We start from the raw sequence: 16,309 nt of genomic DNA on the forward strand, positions 1-16,309 counted from the left end.
GGGGGGGGGCAGGAATTGCCCCAGGCCCCACCCCCATATCAAATTTGATAAACAGTACAATATTTGTACTGCAGGGGGTATGGGGACATTGACACAGGTTGTGGCCCATGCTCAAAAGTGGGAGACATAGTCAGTCATGAGGTTCACTGGGCAACCTCGACCCACTCACTGTCTTTCAGCCTAACCTACCTCGCAGGATTGTTGTGAAGATAAAATAGGGAGGAGGAGACTCATGCATGCCACCTCGGGCTCCTTGGAGAAAAGGTGCAATATAGTTGTAAATAAATTAAGAGTTGTTCATTCATTTGGATAGCCGTGACTCCACCAAAGGCGGGTGCTACTTGGGTTCAGAATGAAAACTTAGTGCTTGTGGCACCTCACTCCCCTGAACGCAATTCTCTGAAAAGCCCTTCCTGTCCCGTACACCCCCAACTTACCTCCAGGAATGAATCAGTCTCTCACGCTCTGCCTCATCTTCGTCTACACACATGAGGATTTTTCTTCCATACAAAAGTGATGCACCTTTCAGGTTTCTGGAACATCTAAGGCCAGACAGAAATAAGATTTCGACAAGGGGTCTTTTCCATAGGGTGTGCAGGAGAGCTCCAGATGCTTTTACTCCAAGAAGTCCCTGCAGAATTTGCAACCACCATCTTCAGAATGCATTTAGGAGAGCAATGTTTGCTCCAGATTAGGCCTGCAGTTGCTAGAGAACTGATGGACGACTCCCCCCCCCCTTTCGGCATGCCTGGGCTTGCCCAGAGAGCAGGGAGACCCATTATTTAATTCAAGTAGGAATGCATGGGCTGAGGTTGGGACCCCATCCAAAACCTTTGGATAAGGATGGAGACCTTTACTCGGATTTTACATAAGGTTGGCTGATGTTTAGAAAGAGCACACATAGGAATGTCATGAGAATCCTGTATGGGAAACTGCAAAAAAACCACAAACTTCCAGAAGACCTGGAAGTGACTCCCTGGAGTTCTTCACTGAGTAACCTTCAAAGCCATGAGAAAAGGGATGCACAGTGTAAAAACATTCATGTCTTCAGCTTACCTCTACTCCACAGTTCAACTCAATACAGTCAAAACCTTGGTTTCTGAACGGCTTAGTTGCCAAACAAATTGGCTCCCAAACACTGCAAACCCGGAAGTAAGAATTCTGGTTTGCAAACATTTCTTAGAAGCCAAATGTCCAGTGTGGCTTCCACTTGAGTGCAGGAAGCTCCTGCAGCCAATTGGAAGCCACGCCTTGGTTTTCGAATGGGTTTGGGAGTCAAAAAGACTCCCGGAATGGATTATGTTTGAGAACCAAGGTACCACTGTACTGCAATGCAAGTTCTCTCACCCTGGAAGGCCTGTTTATTGATCAATCAGCCTGGTTGGTTTTGGGGAGGTTAGACATTGATGCATCAAACCCTGAAATGTTTAACACATAAGGTCCAGTCTTCAAGGGAAGCAGGTTTGCATTTGCAAGAGCATCAAATTTAATCACACAGCCCAAATTTGCCAGGTTGTGAGTGAACACTACCCGAAAGCAGCACCAGTCTGGAAGTGCCTGACACCAGCTACTTCTTGAGCATTCTTTCTGATTTGTTTGTGGAAAGGTTAGAAACTGCTGCAGCAAAGCAAGTACTATCCCACACTTCCCAGGGCATTATCCGGTCACTTTCCTTAGGAGCAAATGTCTGACCTTTTCTGGAAAGCAGGTTTGTTGTTGTGAAAGAACTCTCCATCAGCTCTCATGTCACTTGAAAACAAGTCATAGAATCATAGAATCATCATAGAATCATAGAGTTGGAAGAGACCACAAGGGCCATCGAGTCCAACCCCCTGCCAAGCAGGAAACACCATCAGAGCACTCCTGACATATGGTTGTCAAGCCTCTGCTTAAAGACCTCCAAAGGAGGAGACTCCACCACACTCCTTGGCAGCAAATTCCACTGTTGAACAGCTCTTACTGTCAGTCCTTAGAGACTTAGCACATAGCCAACAACTATGCAAAGAGACCAGTGTCTAGATGAGAGAAATTGAAAGACGGGTGCAAAATAGGCTTAAGGGGTCAGTAGAGAGAGGAACCACCTGAACCACGTCATTGTACAAAAGTGCCCAAATAAATTGCAACTTAAACAAAAACAGCATTTGACACCCAGGGCAAGTAGTATGCCTTGTGGGCTACAAAGAACATGGTTAGCCTAAGGACACCAGAAGAGCCTGCTGGATCAGGCCAATGGCCCATCTAGTCCAGCATCCTGTTCTCACAGTGGTCAACCAAATGTCCATAGAAAACCCCAAAGCAGGACCTGGACACAAGTCGCCTCTCCCTTCCTGGGGCTTCCAGAACAGAAGCATTGCTGTCTGTGGCTGTGGAAGCAAAGCATAGCTAATGACAGCCTTATCTCCCATGAATCGGTCTGATGCTCTTTTGGATTGGACAAAACGGAGCAGGGCTTGTTCTGCTAGAACTGCCCTGGTCTCAGAATGGGAAGCTAACAAAGAGGACCTGAGCACAATGACCCCTCCCACTTGTGGTCCCCACCAACAAGGGCATTTGGAAGCATGCCTCCTCCAATTCAGGAGGAGGAGGAGGAGAAGAAGAAGAAGAAGAGGAGGAGGAGGAGGAGGAGGAGTTTGGATTTGATATCCCGCCTTTCACTCCCTTTAAGGAGTCTCAAAGCGGCTAACATTCTCCTTTCGCTTCCTCCTCCACAACAAACACTCTGTGAGGTGAGTGGGGCTGAGAGACTTCAGAGAAGTGTGACTGGCCCAAGGTCACCCAGCAGCTGCATGTGGAGGAGCGGGGAAGCGAACCCGGTTCACCAGATTACGAGTCCACCGCTCTGAACCACTACACCACATTGGCTCAGCCCAGGAAGCACACAGCTATTGGGGGTAGTAGCCATTGAAAGCCTTGTCCTCCACGCCTCTCTGGATTCAAGGAATGCCCCGTGAGTCTCCAGCAGCACTGTGTGTCCTTGGTCACCAGGGAGACTCCGAACGGTTTATTTACGGCTTCGCTAGCCAGCAGCCCAGGTAGTTCTCCAAAGTGTAGAGCAGGAAAAGGTGAACCTGTTTCAGCAAGCAGCTTGACGCCCCTTCTGTGGGATACAAAATTCATTTGATTATAGCTTCTTGCAATGACAGTCAGGCTTGGGCAAAAGCTCCTGACAGCTGAAGAAACTGTGCTGTCCTCAAACCTATGCTGTTCCCTCTCCTGTCTCCTCACCCGGAGATTGAAGAAGGAAATAAATACAGAGAAAATACCACCCTCAGGAGGTGGAGCTTTCTTAGTTCACTCTGCCCCTGACTTTTGTGTACTAAAGTTTAGCTGTGTGGAAGAGACACCATTATACAGGATTTGCCAGCATTGGCAGGCAGACGTGCAACAGGTGAAGTGTCCTTCCTGTTGCCCCTCCATTAGATTTCTTCCTTTTAACTTCTGTCTCCCCCGCCAATGTTAAAACCCCTTAGGATCACCACTAAGAAAAAAGTGACTCTCAGAAACAGCAGCAGAGTAGACTCATTGAAACTAAGAGGCATAATTAGCTCAGGGCCCTTTAATGGGGTTGTTTCCCTCGATCTATTTTTTTTTAATATTTATTAAGGTTTTAAAGGTTACAAAAGGAAAAAGTAAAAACACCATATTAAACAAAAACAAAACAACACATCACAACAAAGAAAAAAAGAGAAAAAAAGAAAGAAAAAGAAAAAGTAAAAAGAAAAATCAGAAAAATAAAATCCATTAAGAAAAAAAAACACACATCGAATCTTCCCATAACTTATCTTTCATTTGCTTGTTTCATTGACCTCCTCACACCTCCCTTTTTTGTATTCTAGTTCAGTTAACTATTTCAGCAAATCCTTTCCATCTTTTCCAATTTTTGTCCTGCAATTTATCTTAATACAATGTACCGTAACTTTACTTTCCCTCCTTTCACCAATCAACAGTATGTTTTTTCCTAAACCTTTAAAACATTTCTGCTAAAACCACATAACTTCATTCCAACAACCTTCTAGCATTCATTAATTTTACAATGTTTCTGTAGTTAGTCTTTAAATTTCTTCCAGTCTTCCTCCACCGACTCTTCTCCCTGGTCTCGAATTCTGCCAGTCATTTCCGCCAGTTCCATGTAGTCCATCACCTTCATCTGCCATTCTTCCCGGGTGGGTAGATCTTGTGTCTTCCAATACTTTGCAATAAGTATTCTTGCTGCTGTTGTAGCATACATAAAGAAGGTTCTATCCTTCTTTGGCACCAATTGGCCGACCATGCCCAGGAGAAAGGCCTCTGGTTTCTTCAGAAAGGTATACTTAAATACCTTTTTCATTTCATTATAGATCATCTCCCAGAAGGTCTTAATCCTTGGGCAAGTCCACCAAAGGTGAAAGAATGTACCTTCAGTCTCTTTACATTTCCAACATTTATTATCGGGCAAATGATAAATTTTTGCAAGCTTGACTGGTGTCATGTACCACCTGTAGATCATTTTCATTATATTCTCTCTTAAGGCATTGCATGCCGTAAACTTCATACCTGTGGTCCATAACTGTTCCCAGTCAGCCATCATAATGTTGTGTCCAACATCCTGTGCCCATTTAATCATAACAGATTTCACCGTTCATAACAGATTTCCACCGATCGAGGGAAACATTTCCATTCCTGAACACTGCGATTCTCCGCTCCTGAGTGCTGCGATTCTCCGCTCTCCCCGACGGCTTTTGAAGGCAGGCGGGGGGGGGGGGGAGCAAAGACTTCCGCCCCCCGCCCGCCTTCAGAAGAGGTCCTGGACCTCTTCTGAAGGCCGGCGGGGGGGCAAAGGTCTTTGCTCCCCCCTGCCTGCCTTCCGGGAGAGCGGAGAAACGCAGCGCTGCCTTCCCGCTCTCCCGGGAAGGCAGGCAGGGGGGAGCAAAGACTTTTGCCCCCCGCCGGCCTTCAGAAGAGGTCCAGGTGGCGCTAGAGCCCATGACAAGCAGAGCCCCTAAGTATGATAAGTACCATGAACCACGGAAGGAGAAGAAGGGAAGTCACTGGATATTTTAAAGTTTGTAAAATGTTTACAGTGGTACCTCGGGTTAAGAACTTAATTTGTTCTGGAGGTGCATTCTTAACCTGAAACTGTTCTTAACCTGAAGCACCACTTTAGCTAATAGGGCCTCCTGTTGCAGCTGCGCCACTGGAGCACGATTTCTGTTCTCCTCCTGAAGCAGAGTTCTTAACCTGAGGTACTATTTCTGGGTTAGTGGAGTCTGTAACCTGAAACGTCTGTAACCTGAAGCATTTGTAAACTGAGGTACCACTGTATATTGAAATGTAGAAAAATGAAAACTATATATATATATGAATGACATTAATTTCAGTGGGTCTACTCATCACCAGCTTCCCAACACTGATGTTGCTGAAACTTACCAGAATAGGGCCAAGCAATGGTGAGACCAGGGTTGTGCTGACAGCAGTTGCTGCTGGTGCAGATGGGTCCTGGCAGGGCCAATGCCAGGGAGACCCACGCCAGGTGGTTCCAGAACCAATGACATGCAGAGTCAACTCAGCCTAGTGCTGGGGCCAAACTCTTCTCTGCTGGGTTCTACAAACAGCAACACAGAGACCATGGCGGGGGAAGCCAACTGGCAGTGCACTTTTAAGTGCAGCCTGGCCAAGCTGATGGGGCAGTGTTCCATTTGCCTTAATAGACACATGGATTGGTGGCACCAATCCGGTCCTGGGAGGGCAGCTATATCGCACTGTCCACAACTCTTTGACTCCCCCAGAAGAAGACAAGGCCCTCCTGCCCCTTTAATAGGTGTGCAGACAAGGAGATTTCAACAGCTGTGAATTTCATGAGCAGAGCTACACCTGCTGAAATGGCCTATCCTGCACAAATATTAAAAGGACAGGAGCCCTGTCTCTTTCTCTCTTCTTGAGCACTGTAACACATGCAAATGTGGCATCTTTCTACAGAAACGTTGCTGTAGAAGGATTTCCATGGCTTTTAAAAGCCTAATATGCATAATAATAATAATAATAATAATAATAATAATACTACAGTGGTACCTCAGGTTACATACGCTTCAGGTTACAGACTCCATTAACGCTTCAGGTTATAGACTCCGCTAACCCAGAAATATTACCTCAGGTTAAGAACTTTGCTTCAGGATGAGAACAGAAATCGTGCTCCGGTGGCGCGGTGGCAGCGGGAGGCCCCATTAGCTAACGTGGTGCTTCAGGTTAAGAACAGTTTCAGGTTAAGAACAAACCTCTGGAATTAAGTACTCAACCAGAGGTACCACTGTAATAGTAATAGTAATAATAATAATAATAATTAATACTAATAAATTTGTTATTTATACCCCGCCCATCTGGCTGGGTTTTCCCAGCCACTCTGGCCGGCTTCCAACAAAGATTAAAAATACAATAAAACATCAGTCATTAAAAACGTCCCTGAACAGGGCTGCCTTCAGATGTCGTCTAAAAGTTAAAACAAAAAAAATCCTTCCAGTAGCACCTTAAAGACCAACTAAGTTAGTTCTTGGTATGAGCTTTCGTGTGCATGCACACTTCTTCAGATACTTCTTCAGATAGGTATCTGAAGAAGTGTGCATGCACACGAAAGCTCATACCAAGAACTAACTTAGTTGGTCTTTAAGGTGCTACTGGAAGGAATTTTTTTTGTTTTGACTATGGCAGACCAACACGGCTACCTATCTGTGTCTAAAAGTTAGATAGTTGTTTATTTCTTTGACATCTGATGGGAGGGCGTTCCACAGGGAGGGCACCACTACCAAGAAGGCCCTCTGCCTGGTTCCCTGTAACTTGGCTTCTCACAGTGAGGGAACCGCCAGAAGGCCCTCGAGCTGGATCTCAGTGTCCAGGCAGAGTGATGGGGTGGAGACGCTCCTTCAGGTATACTGAATGAAAGGAGCATCTGAAGAAGGCTGAGATCCTAGGGCTTAGGTTTTATTACAGTCAAGTGGTATGGTGTATATATCTCATGGGTTAAATAAAAAGAAGAAAAATAAAAAAGTTCCCTTGAACACAGTGGGGGTGACTTGTCAGAGGGACCCACCAGTTGGGGGGGTTCTTTGCAGGTATATTTCTGCAACATGCCATTGACACCGTTATAGAGCATGGCTGGTAGATTTATACTGGACCATCTGCACACATCACCCTGCTTTATTTTGTGTTCTGTGATGCTTCCCTGTTATTACTGCATTATTGCCATTCAGAGGGGCGCTCCTGAGCTGCAGCTCAACAAAAGCGGGAGTGGAAAGGGGACCTGGAACATTTGCCTCATGAAAAGGTACAGGATTTCAGCGGGAAGTTGCAGCACATGCACTAATAGCAAAAATTAAAAGGTAGCATGTCCTCCCTGAAACTCATCCAAGTGCAAACAGTGAGAAAATCTCTGGAGAGGCCCTGAACACGCAGAAGCTGAGGCTGGAAGCTTTTCCCAATGCTGATATATCCATACCAGCAAGAGAATTGCCTCTTTAATTTCTGCATGTCAGGCTGCTGTTAAAGTCACAGGAACATGATCAGTGTGTGGTGTGGTGTGTGTGTGTGTGTGTGTGTGTGCAGAATCCTAAAAACTGCAATCCAATGTGCACTTACTTGGGAGCAAGTCCTCCTGGATTCAGCTGGGCTTGCATCTGAGTCAATGCACACAATATGATTGGGTTGCATGTGGGGAAATAATTTTGCTTCCTCACTGCCTTCAAGCCTCTCAAGAGAGAGGGTTTTGAGGTATCAGGACCTAAGATGGAGATTTCTTCAGAAACAGGCCCTATCCTTGCTTTATGCACACACACCTCTTTTGAAAGCCGACCTTAGCTACTCTAAGTCCTGCTTATATAAGCCAGAAGGAAGGTAGCAGTAGTTGTTTAGCTAGCAAAAGAGCTGCAGGTGGTTAAGAGGGGTAGCTGTAAGAGCAAAAAGGAAAAGCACTACAGCTATTGAACTGGCCTCAAAGTTTAATAGCTTCTCCCCTTCTTTCTTACTGGAGTCTCTTTCCTTTGAGAGTGAAGTTGGTGAGTATTGAGGCTTGCATTAGAATTACATTTGGCTAGAGCAGGACAGTGCTTGAAGAAAACTGTGTGTTGTGACACATTAGTGTGTTGGCAGCAGGGGGTAGGTGTGTTGAGTGAATGCTCCCCACGCTCCTCCTGGGGCTGGAAAGGGGTTAGTTTAACCTCCAGTTTGCTAATAAATCTCAATTACCGTGTCACGAAATGATGCATGTTGAAAAAGTGTATCCCCAATACGAAAAGTTTGGCTTAAAGTGTCAGACTAGCACCTGTGAGAGCATGGTTCAAACCCCTGCTTACCTGTGAAGGTCCCTGGGGCAGGGACACCTATGCATGCCAACTTGAGCTTCTTGGAGGGAAAAGGTGGGATAAAGGCTTAGGACCCTCGTACCTACGGGACCGCCTCTCCCGGTATGCCCCACGGAGGACCTTAAGGTCCATAAGTAGCAACACCCTAGTGGTCCCGGGCCCTAAGGAAGTTAGATTAGCTTCAACCAGAGCCAGGACCTTTTCAACACTGGCTCCGGCTTGGTGGAACACTGTCTTATGAGACCAGGGCCCTGCAGCATCTGATTTTTTTCTACAGAGCCTGTAAGATAGAGTTGTTCCACCTGGCCTTTGGCTTGGAGCCAATTTGATTCCCTCCCCCTCTTTCTTTTTCCTTTCTCCTCCTGTTAGGAGGCTGCATTTTAATGATGTTTTGATGTTTCAATATTTTAATGTTGTATCTTGTTTTTAAGTTGTATTCATTCAACTTGTTTTTATTATTGCTTGTTAGCTGCCCTGAGCCTGGCCTAGGCTGGGTAGGGCGGGGTATAAATAAAAATTATTATTATTATATAAATAATGATGAATCAATACCAAATATAGCTAGAGGTTTGGCTGTTCTCCTCTGACAACATCTGTTCCTGAAGGTTTTATTTTGTGTGTTACTCTTTCCCATGCAGCCAGGGTTGAAGTACTGTTAATCTGTATAATGATCACATTATAGTGAGGAGTAAACCGTTACCCATGTCTCCCAGGAAAGAGAATTGGCCCACTGTACAAAATGGCTGTGAAAGTGTCTAAATTTAATGGGGTGTGGCACTGCGGGGGAGAAAACGAAGAGATTGCAAGCAAAGTGGGAAAAACTTGCATTGTATGAACACTTGCATTGTATATTGTATGAACTTGTAGCAGGGCCAGAGCACCCATTTTTCAGTGGAAGAAGCCACAACCTGGTTGATGAAAGGGCTTCTTCAAAAAGGTGGAAGCCTTGTATGATGGCAAGGAAATAATGACTGTTGACAAGGGGACCCTTAAATCTGTCATCAGAACTCACGTCTCCCCCATTTCCTTTTTCTCCAGCTGTACTTTCAATCCAGAGGCTTATCTAGACATGAAGGATGAAATAGCTGCCACGGTCTTCTTCATCACACGCTTAGTGAAGAAGCACAACGTGCTGACTAAGCAGCAAATGGAGAAGTTTGCGTCCAAGTTGATGGCAGCTATGTTTGAGATGTACAAGAGCCACTGGTACCCTGACAAGCCTTCAAAAGGGCAAGCCTTTAGGTGAGTAGCCCCTATGCGACCTCCAAGCATCCCTTGCCTAGCTCTTGTGCAAAATGAGGGGGCTTGCATGTCTCCAGTGGTGGTTGGTTCTCAATGTGATTGGTAGGGCAGAAGGCAGGGAGCCCAACAGTAGGTGGCGCTAGAGCCCATGACAAGCAGAGCCCCTAATTTCAGGTTTTGTCCCCATCCTCCCTCTCTCTGCTAAGTCCTGCAAGGGCAATGCTGAAACTCAGGGAGGAGGAAGCTGACAAACAGTGCCATTCCCTGGATGAGTTGTAAGTGAGAAGGCAAGCATGTGGGGGCTGGCTGAGGGAAACTGAGATTGGTGGGGCAGTGTCCTGTCTGCCCTAATGGACCAGCCTACGCAATTTATCTAGGGCTTAATAACTCCATCAGTGTGTTCAATGGCTTTTGCACTCTCTCTGTGTTGCTTAGGGGGTCTCTCTGAGATGGTGTTCAAATGAGACACAATACCAGGGGTGCTTCCAGACAACCTGCTGAGCATTCATTCAATTTTGTGAACCATCCTTAGATCTATGGATGTAGAGCACCATACAAGTTTAATAAATAAGAATAGAAATAAATAATTCGTTTGAGGGGAAGTTAGATGACATCACACAAAGCAAATATTACCCCACACTTCTGACTGCATTTCCCCCATCAATTTCTTTATGGGGAATAAACCCCTTGATCTTTTAGGGGAGGTGGGTTTGTTGTGCAAGACCTCCAAATCAGCTATAACTGCACAACCTGAATTTGCCAGTATGTGATTGAATACTGCCTGAAAAATTGTACGCTTAGGGTGTGTGTGTGTGTGTGTAGTCAAAACATCCTGAAATTTTCACACTTAGACATGCAACACCTCAAATATGAAATTCTGCCTCTAAACCTGTGTATTGGACTTTGATGATATTTGATGCCTGCCTGGTGTCAAGAGAGAGGAAGTCTTACAAGCTGTCAAATATGAAATGTTTGGCAGTCAAAAGCAAGTGCCAAATCACAAACCCAAGCACCTGGTGTCAAGTAACTGAATATTCAGGAATGTGTCAACTTGTTTGCATTGAAACTCTCAACAAAGAATGCCTAGGTGTATATTATTCTGGCTTTACAACGGCGCTAGCATTATTGCTATTTTTAATTTATGTGCTGCTCAATGCTGAAATAGTCTTCCAAGCCGTTTACAGGTATAAAAACCAATCACACAAGCATTAAAATACAAAGATCCATAAATGCACAGTAAAATAACCCAATGAAAACATCATAGTAATTAAGACTTGGGTTCAGAGACTCAGGGGATGTGTGTGTAAACAGGTGTGTCTTTGAAAGCCCATGGCATGCCAATACAGATGAGGCACCTTGTATTTCAGCAGGGTGTGCATCCTGTAACACGGATGCCACCATGAAAGAGATCACCTCTATGCCATCACAAGCAGATAATCGTTAGCATTTTATGTACTGAATTGGTGCCATCCTGCTTTTGTCTGGTGTATGAGCTGGGAGCATATAAGCCTTGGGGCATGGCTCTTTTGCACCAAAAAAGTTGTGCCATCTTCTCCCCCATGTAAAATATGCACAGCAGGTGCCAAGGGATGGATGTGCAGCCTGTTCCCGTTGCATAATGGGAATCATGAGCCACTGCGTCCTTCCCTAGTTCAGGTGGGGCTAATTTGGGCTGAGGGTGGATTGCACAGCACTTGTGTCCTCATTGCTAAGTTGATATTATTGTAGTGTGTGGACTATAGAAGAGGAGGTACAATGGGCCACCCAGGGTACCTCTTCTATTCTTTTCTGCTTGTCCAGGTGTATAAGGATAAACCAGTTCAACCCAAGAGACCCTCTGCTAGAGCGGGCATGTTTGGAGAGCAACGTCGACTTCAGCAGCCTTGGATTACCAAAGGAGATGACCATTTGGGTCGATCCATTTGATGTATGCTGCAGGTGAGCTCTTGGCGTGTTTGAATGCAAACTTGGACTGGATGAATCCCATAAGGAAGATGCCTTGGCTTCTCTGCCTAGAACTGCTTGGTGAGCCTCGACCTTCTCTCTGTCCTTCTCTATGTCTAGATATGGGGAGAATAACCAGCCTTTTACAGTGGCTCACTTTGAAGAGGACAAAAAGGACCACGATGTCCCTCAGCTCATCAGGCAGGCTGTGGATAAGGCAGAGGCCCTGGACTGCCCCTCCAGCATCTGCTCTGATGAGGAGGGTGCCACTGTCGAGCCCCAAAACATCCCCACCGTGAGCAACCCAAACAGCGTCTACCAGGTGAGAGAGCAGCTCGCCATGGATGAGTAGTGAGTAGCTTTTGTCTGCTTTCTCTCAATGCTTTTGCTGCTAGGACTGACTGGGGCTCAGTGGATAATAATGATAATAATAATTTTATTATTTATACCTTACCCATCTGGCTGGGTTTCTTGGCGTGCCTGTCTAGGGGGAACCTCCATCCTGCAAGCTTAATTAGTCTCAGCGGAGCTCCTTGTTTATTTCTTTTTTAGAACAGGATTTCCCAAGCTAGTTGTTTTTGGACTACCATTCCCATCATTCCTGACCACTGGTCCTGCTAGCTAGGGATGATGGGAGCTGTAGTCCAACAACAGTTTGAACACTGATTTAGAGGGTTTGTGCCCTGCTCTTCTGCCAAAAAGGCCTTCAGAGTGACAACGTACAATTGAAACAAGACAATCCCTGCCTGCAAGGTGACATTCTAAAAAAATAAAAATAAAACATGGCATGCAAGGACGGGGTGGGGGGGAATCAAACTCTGACACCAATTCTTAAGCAGTTGTTGTCATAAGGACTAGCTTGGGGTGTGTGTGTGTGTGTGTTCCTGATGAAGCTGGTCCTTCAGCAAAGCTGATGGAATGAGCTTCTCATCTCTCCCAATGGCGGTGTGATGGACTAGCTGCCCCCAGGTGATGGAGGGGAGAGAGGAGGCCTGATGGACCAGTCACAGCAGAGCTGATGGAGTGAGCTCAGCTTTCCATCTCTTCCACTGAGGCAGCCTCATTTGGCCTGTGAGGCTGTTTCCCTGCCTGCAAGCCATATCCACTTACCACCACGTGCGACATCAGGGGTAGAGGGCGGGTAAAGATGCAACTGGAAAGGAACAGCTGGGAGCTGAAAGGGTGCTTATGGTGGTTCCTTGGCAAGGGGCTTCACTCGCGGCATGCACCAGCGCTGAATGCCCTTTGAAATAATCCTGACCCGCAAGCGGGTGCTGTTTCTTGGCAGACACCTTTGTGGGACTGCAGATGGGGACATGGGCCTTTTAAGGTGCTGTTTGGGTTCTTTCCAGCCAGGTTCTGCTCAGAGTAGACCTGCTGGAAGTAATGCACCTAAATCAGCTGCACCCATTAATTTTGGTGAGCAGAGCTTGTAAGCACACACCCATTTGAATTCAAAGGGTACCTGCAGACAGAGAAGGCGGGGCTTGCTGTCAGCTGATTAGCATGGACAGTGAGCCCCTTTCAAGACAAGCTGTTCTGCTCACCTGTAGGCCAGTTCTTGATCCAGACTTAAGGCTGAAGAATGTTTCCCATCCCTGCCTTACAGTTTTAAAGAACATATACAGTGGTACCTCGGGTTACAGATGCTTCAGGTTACAGACTCCGCTAACCCAGAAATAGTACCTTGGGTTAAGAACTTTGCTTCAGGATGAGAACAGAAATTGTGCTCTGTCAGCGCAGCGGCAGTGGGAGGCCCCATTAGCTAAAGTGGTACCTCAGGTTAAGAACAGTTTCAGGTTAAGAACGGACCTCCGGAACGAATTAAGTTCTTAACCCGAGGTACCACTGTATATGGAATGGAACAAACCTGTTAAACACATATTAAAGGGGGAATAGCAGGGAAGCGGTCAGACTGAGACCATTTTAAAATATAGATGGTTCCTGCAACCAATGGGCTCCTAGAATGGTTTCTATACGAAACTGTCTTATACCGAATCAGGCCCTTGGCCCATCTAGCTCAGTAATGCCTACACTGACTGGTAGCTGCTCTCCAGGGTTTCAGGCAGGTGTGTCTCAGGGCTACCTAGAGATGGCAGGGATTAAATGTAGGACTTTTTGCATGCAAACCAAGTTAGCAAAGTAACTTAAACAACACAGGCGAAACCCAGAGATGAAAGAAATCTCGATAACAATTTACTGAGGAAAACTCCATTAAACATACGTTTTGTCTTTCTTAGTTCAGGCCTTGTACATAGCAGGGAGACACTAAACAAAGCATACAGAGGAAACTACCTTGGAACTACACAGCCAATCGGAGCATGAGCTATGTCACTAAATATCTTGCCATCCACCCTGGTTGCTAAGGAAAACCTCCCCCCTCTTGTGTAGTTAACTTAACACTAAAAGAATTAACCCTCAAGGTTCAAATTGAATGATCCCTGCTGTTGTGTGCGATTGCCCACAAATGAGGATGATTAAACAAGATGGTTCTTGCAGGGGACTAACATACAGTGGTACCTCTGGTTACAAACCTAATTTGTTCCAGAGGTCCGTTCTTAACCTAAAGCCACAATTTCTGTTCTCATTCTGAGGTACTACTTCTGGGTTAGCAGAGTATGTAACCAGTAGTATTTATAACCTGAGGTGTTTGTAACCCAAGGTACCACTGTATAAGGGAAGGGGGGGTGAGAATGGAGGAAGAAAACTAACAAGTGTGGGCACCGGTTCTTGAAGCTACAAAGTTCTTAGGATGACCAGCTTGAACGGAAAGTGTTTGGGAAGAACTGGTCTCTGCGGAGTTGATGACCAGGTTCCCATCTAGCAGCCTGGGGGAGGATGTTGTTGATGGCAAAGAAAGTATGTCTGACAAAAGAGCTTAAGACTGCTGCAGGAAGGGGATAAATTGAGACAAGGATAGTCTTGTATTTAACAACTTGCCCAGTTGCCAAGTCACTAGGTTACTAGGTCAAGAAATTCATTCCTACTACAGCAGGCACCCCCAAATTCACCCGCCAAGTTTTGGGACTACAATTCCCATCATCCCTGACCACTGGTCCTAGGGATGATGGGAGTTGTAGTCCAAAAAACATCTGGAGGGCCGAGTTTGGGGATGCCTGCTGTAGTAGGATTGAATTTCTTGATTCAGTTGAACTTCACAGTAAGGCTGGATTGAGTTGTTGTGCTATTTCAGACTATACACAAGCACAAAATATACCTTCTCTCTCCAAAACCCCTCCCCACTCCTGGCCCTCCCTCTTGATTTAATCTCAGTGCCATGAGCCATTTCAGCTATGGTCCCAGTATCCTCGGCGAAAGCTTCATGTACCTGATGGATCCCACCAGCATCCCACCAGTACATGCTGCCTTCAGTGCAAGGGCTACAAAGTCTGTCGGCCGTCATCCACCTTCACTGGTCCACGAGTAGACAGATACCACTGGGTCAACTCCAATCGATAATAATGGACAGCACCTCCCCACTAAGGCACTGGGGAAGAATAACTCTTTGGACAATATGTGGGAGGAAGCTGGAAGCTATACCAGGATGTTCAAATAAAGGTCTTCTTCCGAAGCATTTATTTCAACTCTTGCCTGTCGCTGTCACCAGCTTCTTCTTTTCTTATTTCGTTTGTGTTTGTAAAACCTTTTAAACTGATACACCTGAAGGCTAAAGATAACTTTTAATTGAATGCTTTTAATGTATTTTTATGGCAAGACTGAAAATGGAACTGCCTAATGACAACTTTGTGGAAATCTTAAAAAGGAAATTAATTACTAATAAAATGTGCTTGTTTTATTAAAAAAAAACCCAAACACCTGCTTTTGTTTTTGTTTTGCTTAGGTTGGCTCAAGACTAAGAGTGGATGAATCTGTCAATTTTGGTTTTTCATTCCCCGCCCCCCACTCTTTTTAGGTTCCAGCTTTCCATGTTTCCAAGCTGGTTTGCAGTTATTATTACTTTTTAAAGGCCTCATGATAATTCATTAGCATTTTAAAGCAAATTTCCTTAATATGCATGTGTTTTTATGCAATGTTATGATACATACTTCTGCAAGGCAATTTCCCCTACAACAATGCATTTTATGTACAGTTTACAGTACAGTGGAACCTTGGTTTTTGAATGTCTCGGAAGTCGGAACATTTCACCTTCCGAATGCCGAAAACCCGGAAGTAACTGCTTTGGTTTTTGAACCATTTTCAGAAGCCAAACATGCCATGTGGCTTGAGTTTTGAGTTTCCCTATTGTACTGAGGCTTCCGCTTTCAGTTTTTGGTTTTCAAACATTTTGGAAGTCGAACTGTCTTCTGGAATGGATTACGTTTGAAAACTGTATGTGCATTTTTGTACACATAACTTGACCAGAGAATGGCATTGCACTGCAGTCCTGCAGATAGCATGGGCCTAAGGTGTATATGCTTTGTAAAGCTGAGATTATTTCTGTTGGCCCTTGGTGTTTACACAGATCCCTTGTGAAACAGAAGTTTGTATACTCATATATACTCAGTGCTTATTTGTTTGTTAAAAAAATGAGGTGCTAGTACTCATATCTTCATAAAAGTGCTGTGGAGGCTGGGACAAAATGGCTGCCATTGGTAGCAAAATTTTTTAGACGTGATGGTGTACCATACTGGTGATTACCACCACCAGAAAAACACTGCGTAGACCCCTGTCTCTAGCTGATGCTGGGGGGCACAGGGGGGAAATGACCAGAGGGGGTGGTGCCCACAGCACTCTCTCAAGAATCCAAATGTGCCCACAAGTCTAAAAAGGTTGGTGACTCCTGCTGCGTGGGGAAC

General features: G+C 45.4%; 1 protein-coding gene across 1 annotated transcript; it reads left to right on the plus strand.

The window, feature by feature from the left end:
- Nucleotides 1-470: 470 nt before the first annotated feature.
- Nucleotides 471-15,597, plus strand: BTG4 (BTG anti-proliferation factor 4). Its single transcript, XM_081890050.1, has 5 exons — nucleotides 471-513; nucleotides 9,366-9,569; nucleotides 11,370-11,507; nucleotides 11,634-11,835; nucleotides 14,787-15,597. The coding sequence occupies exons 2-5, from the start codon at nucleotides 9,397-9,399 to the stop codon at nucleotides 14,970-14,972; spliced, it is 699 nt and encodes a 232-aa protein (XP_081746176.1). The 5' UTR covers nucleotides 471-513; nucleotides 9,366-9,396; the 3' UTR covers nucleotides 14,973-15,597.
- Nucleotides 15,598-16,309: the final 712 nt, after the last annotated feature.

The sequence above is a fragment of the Podarcis melisellensis genome, assembly GCF_964234715.1.
Source record: "Podarcis melisellensis genome assembly, chromosome: 15".
In the NCBI taxonomy this organism is placed as follows: domain Eukaryota; kingdom Metazoa; phylum Chordata; class Lepidosauria; order Squamata; family Lacertidae; genus Podarcis; species Podarcis melisellensis.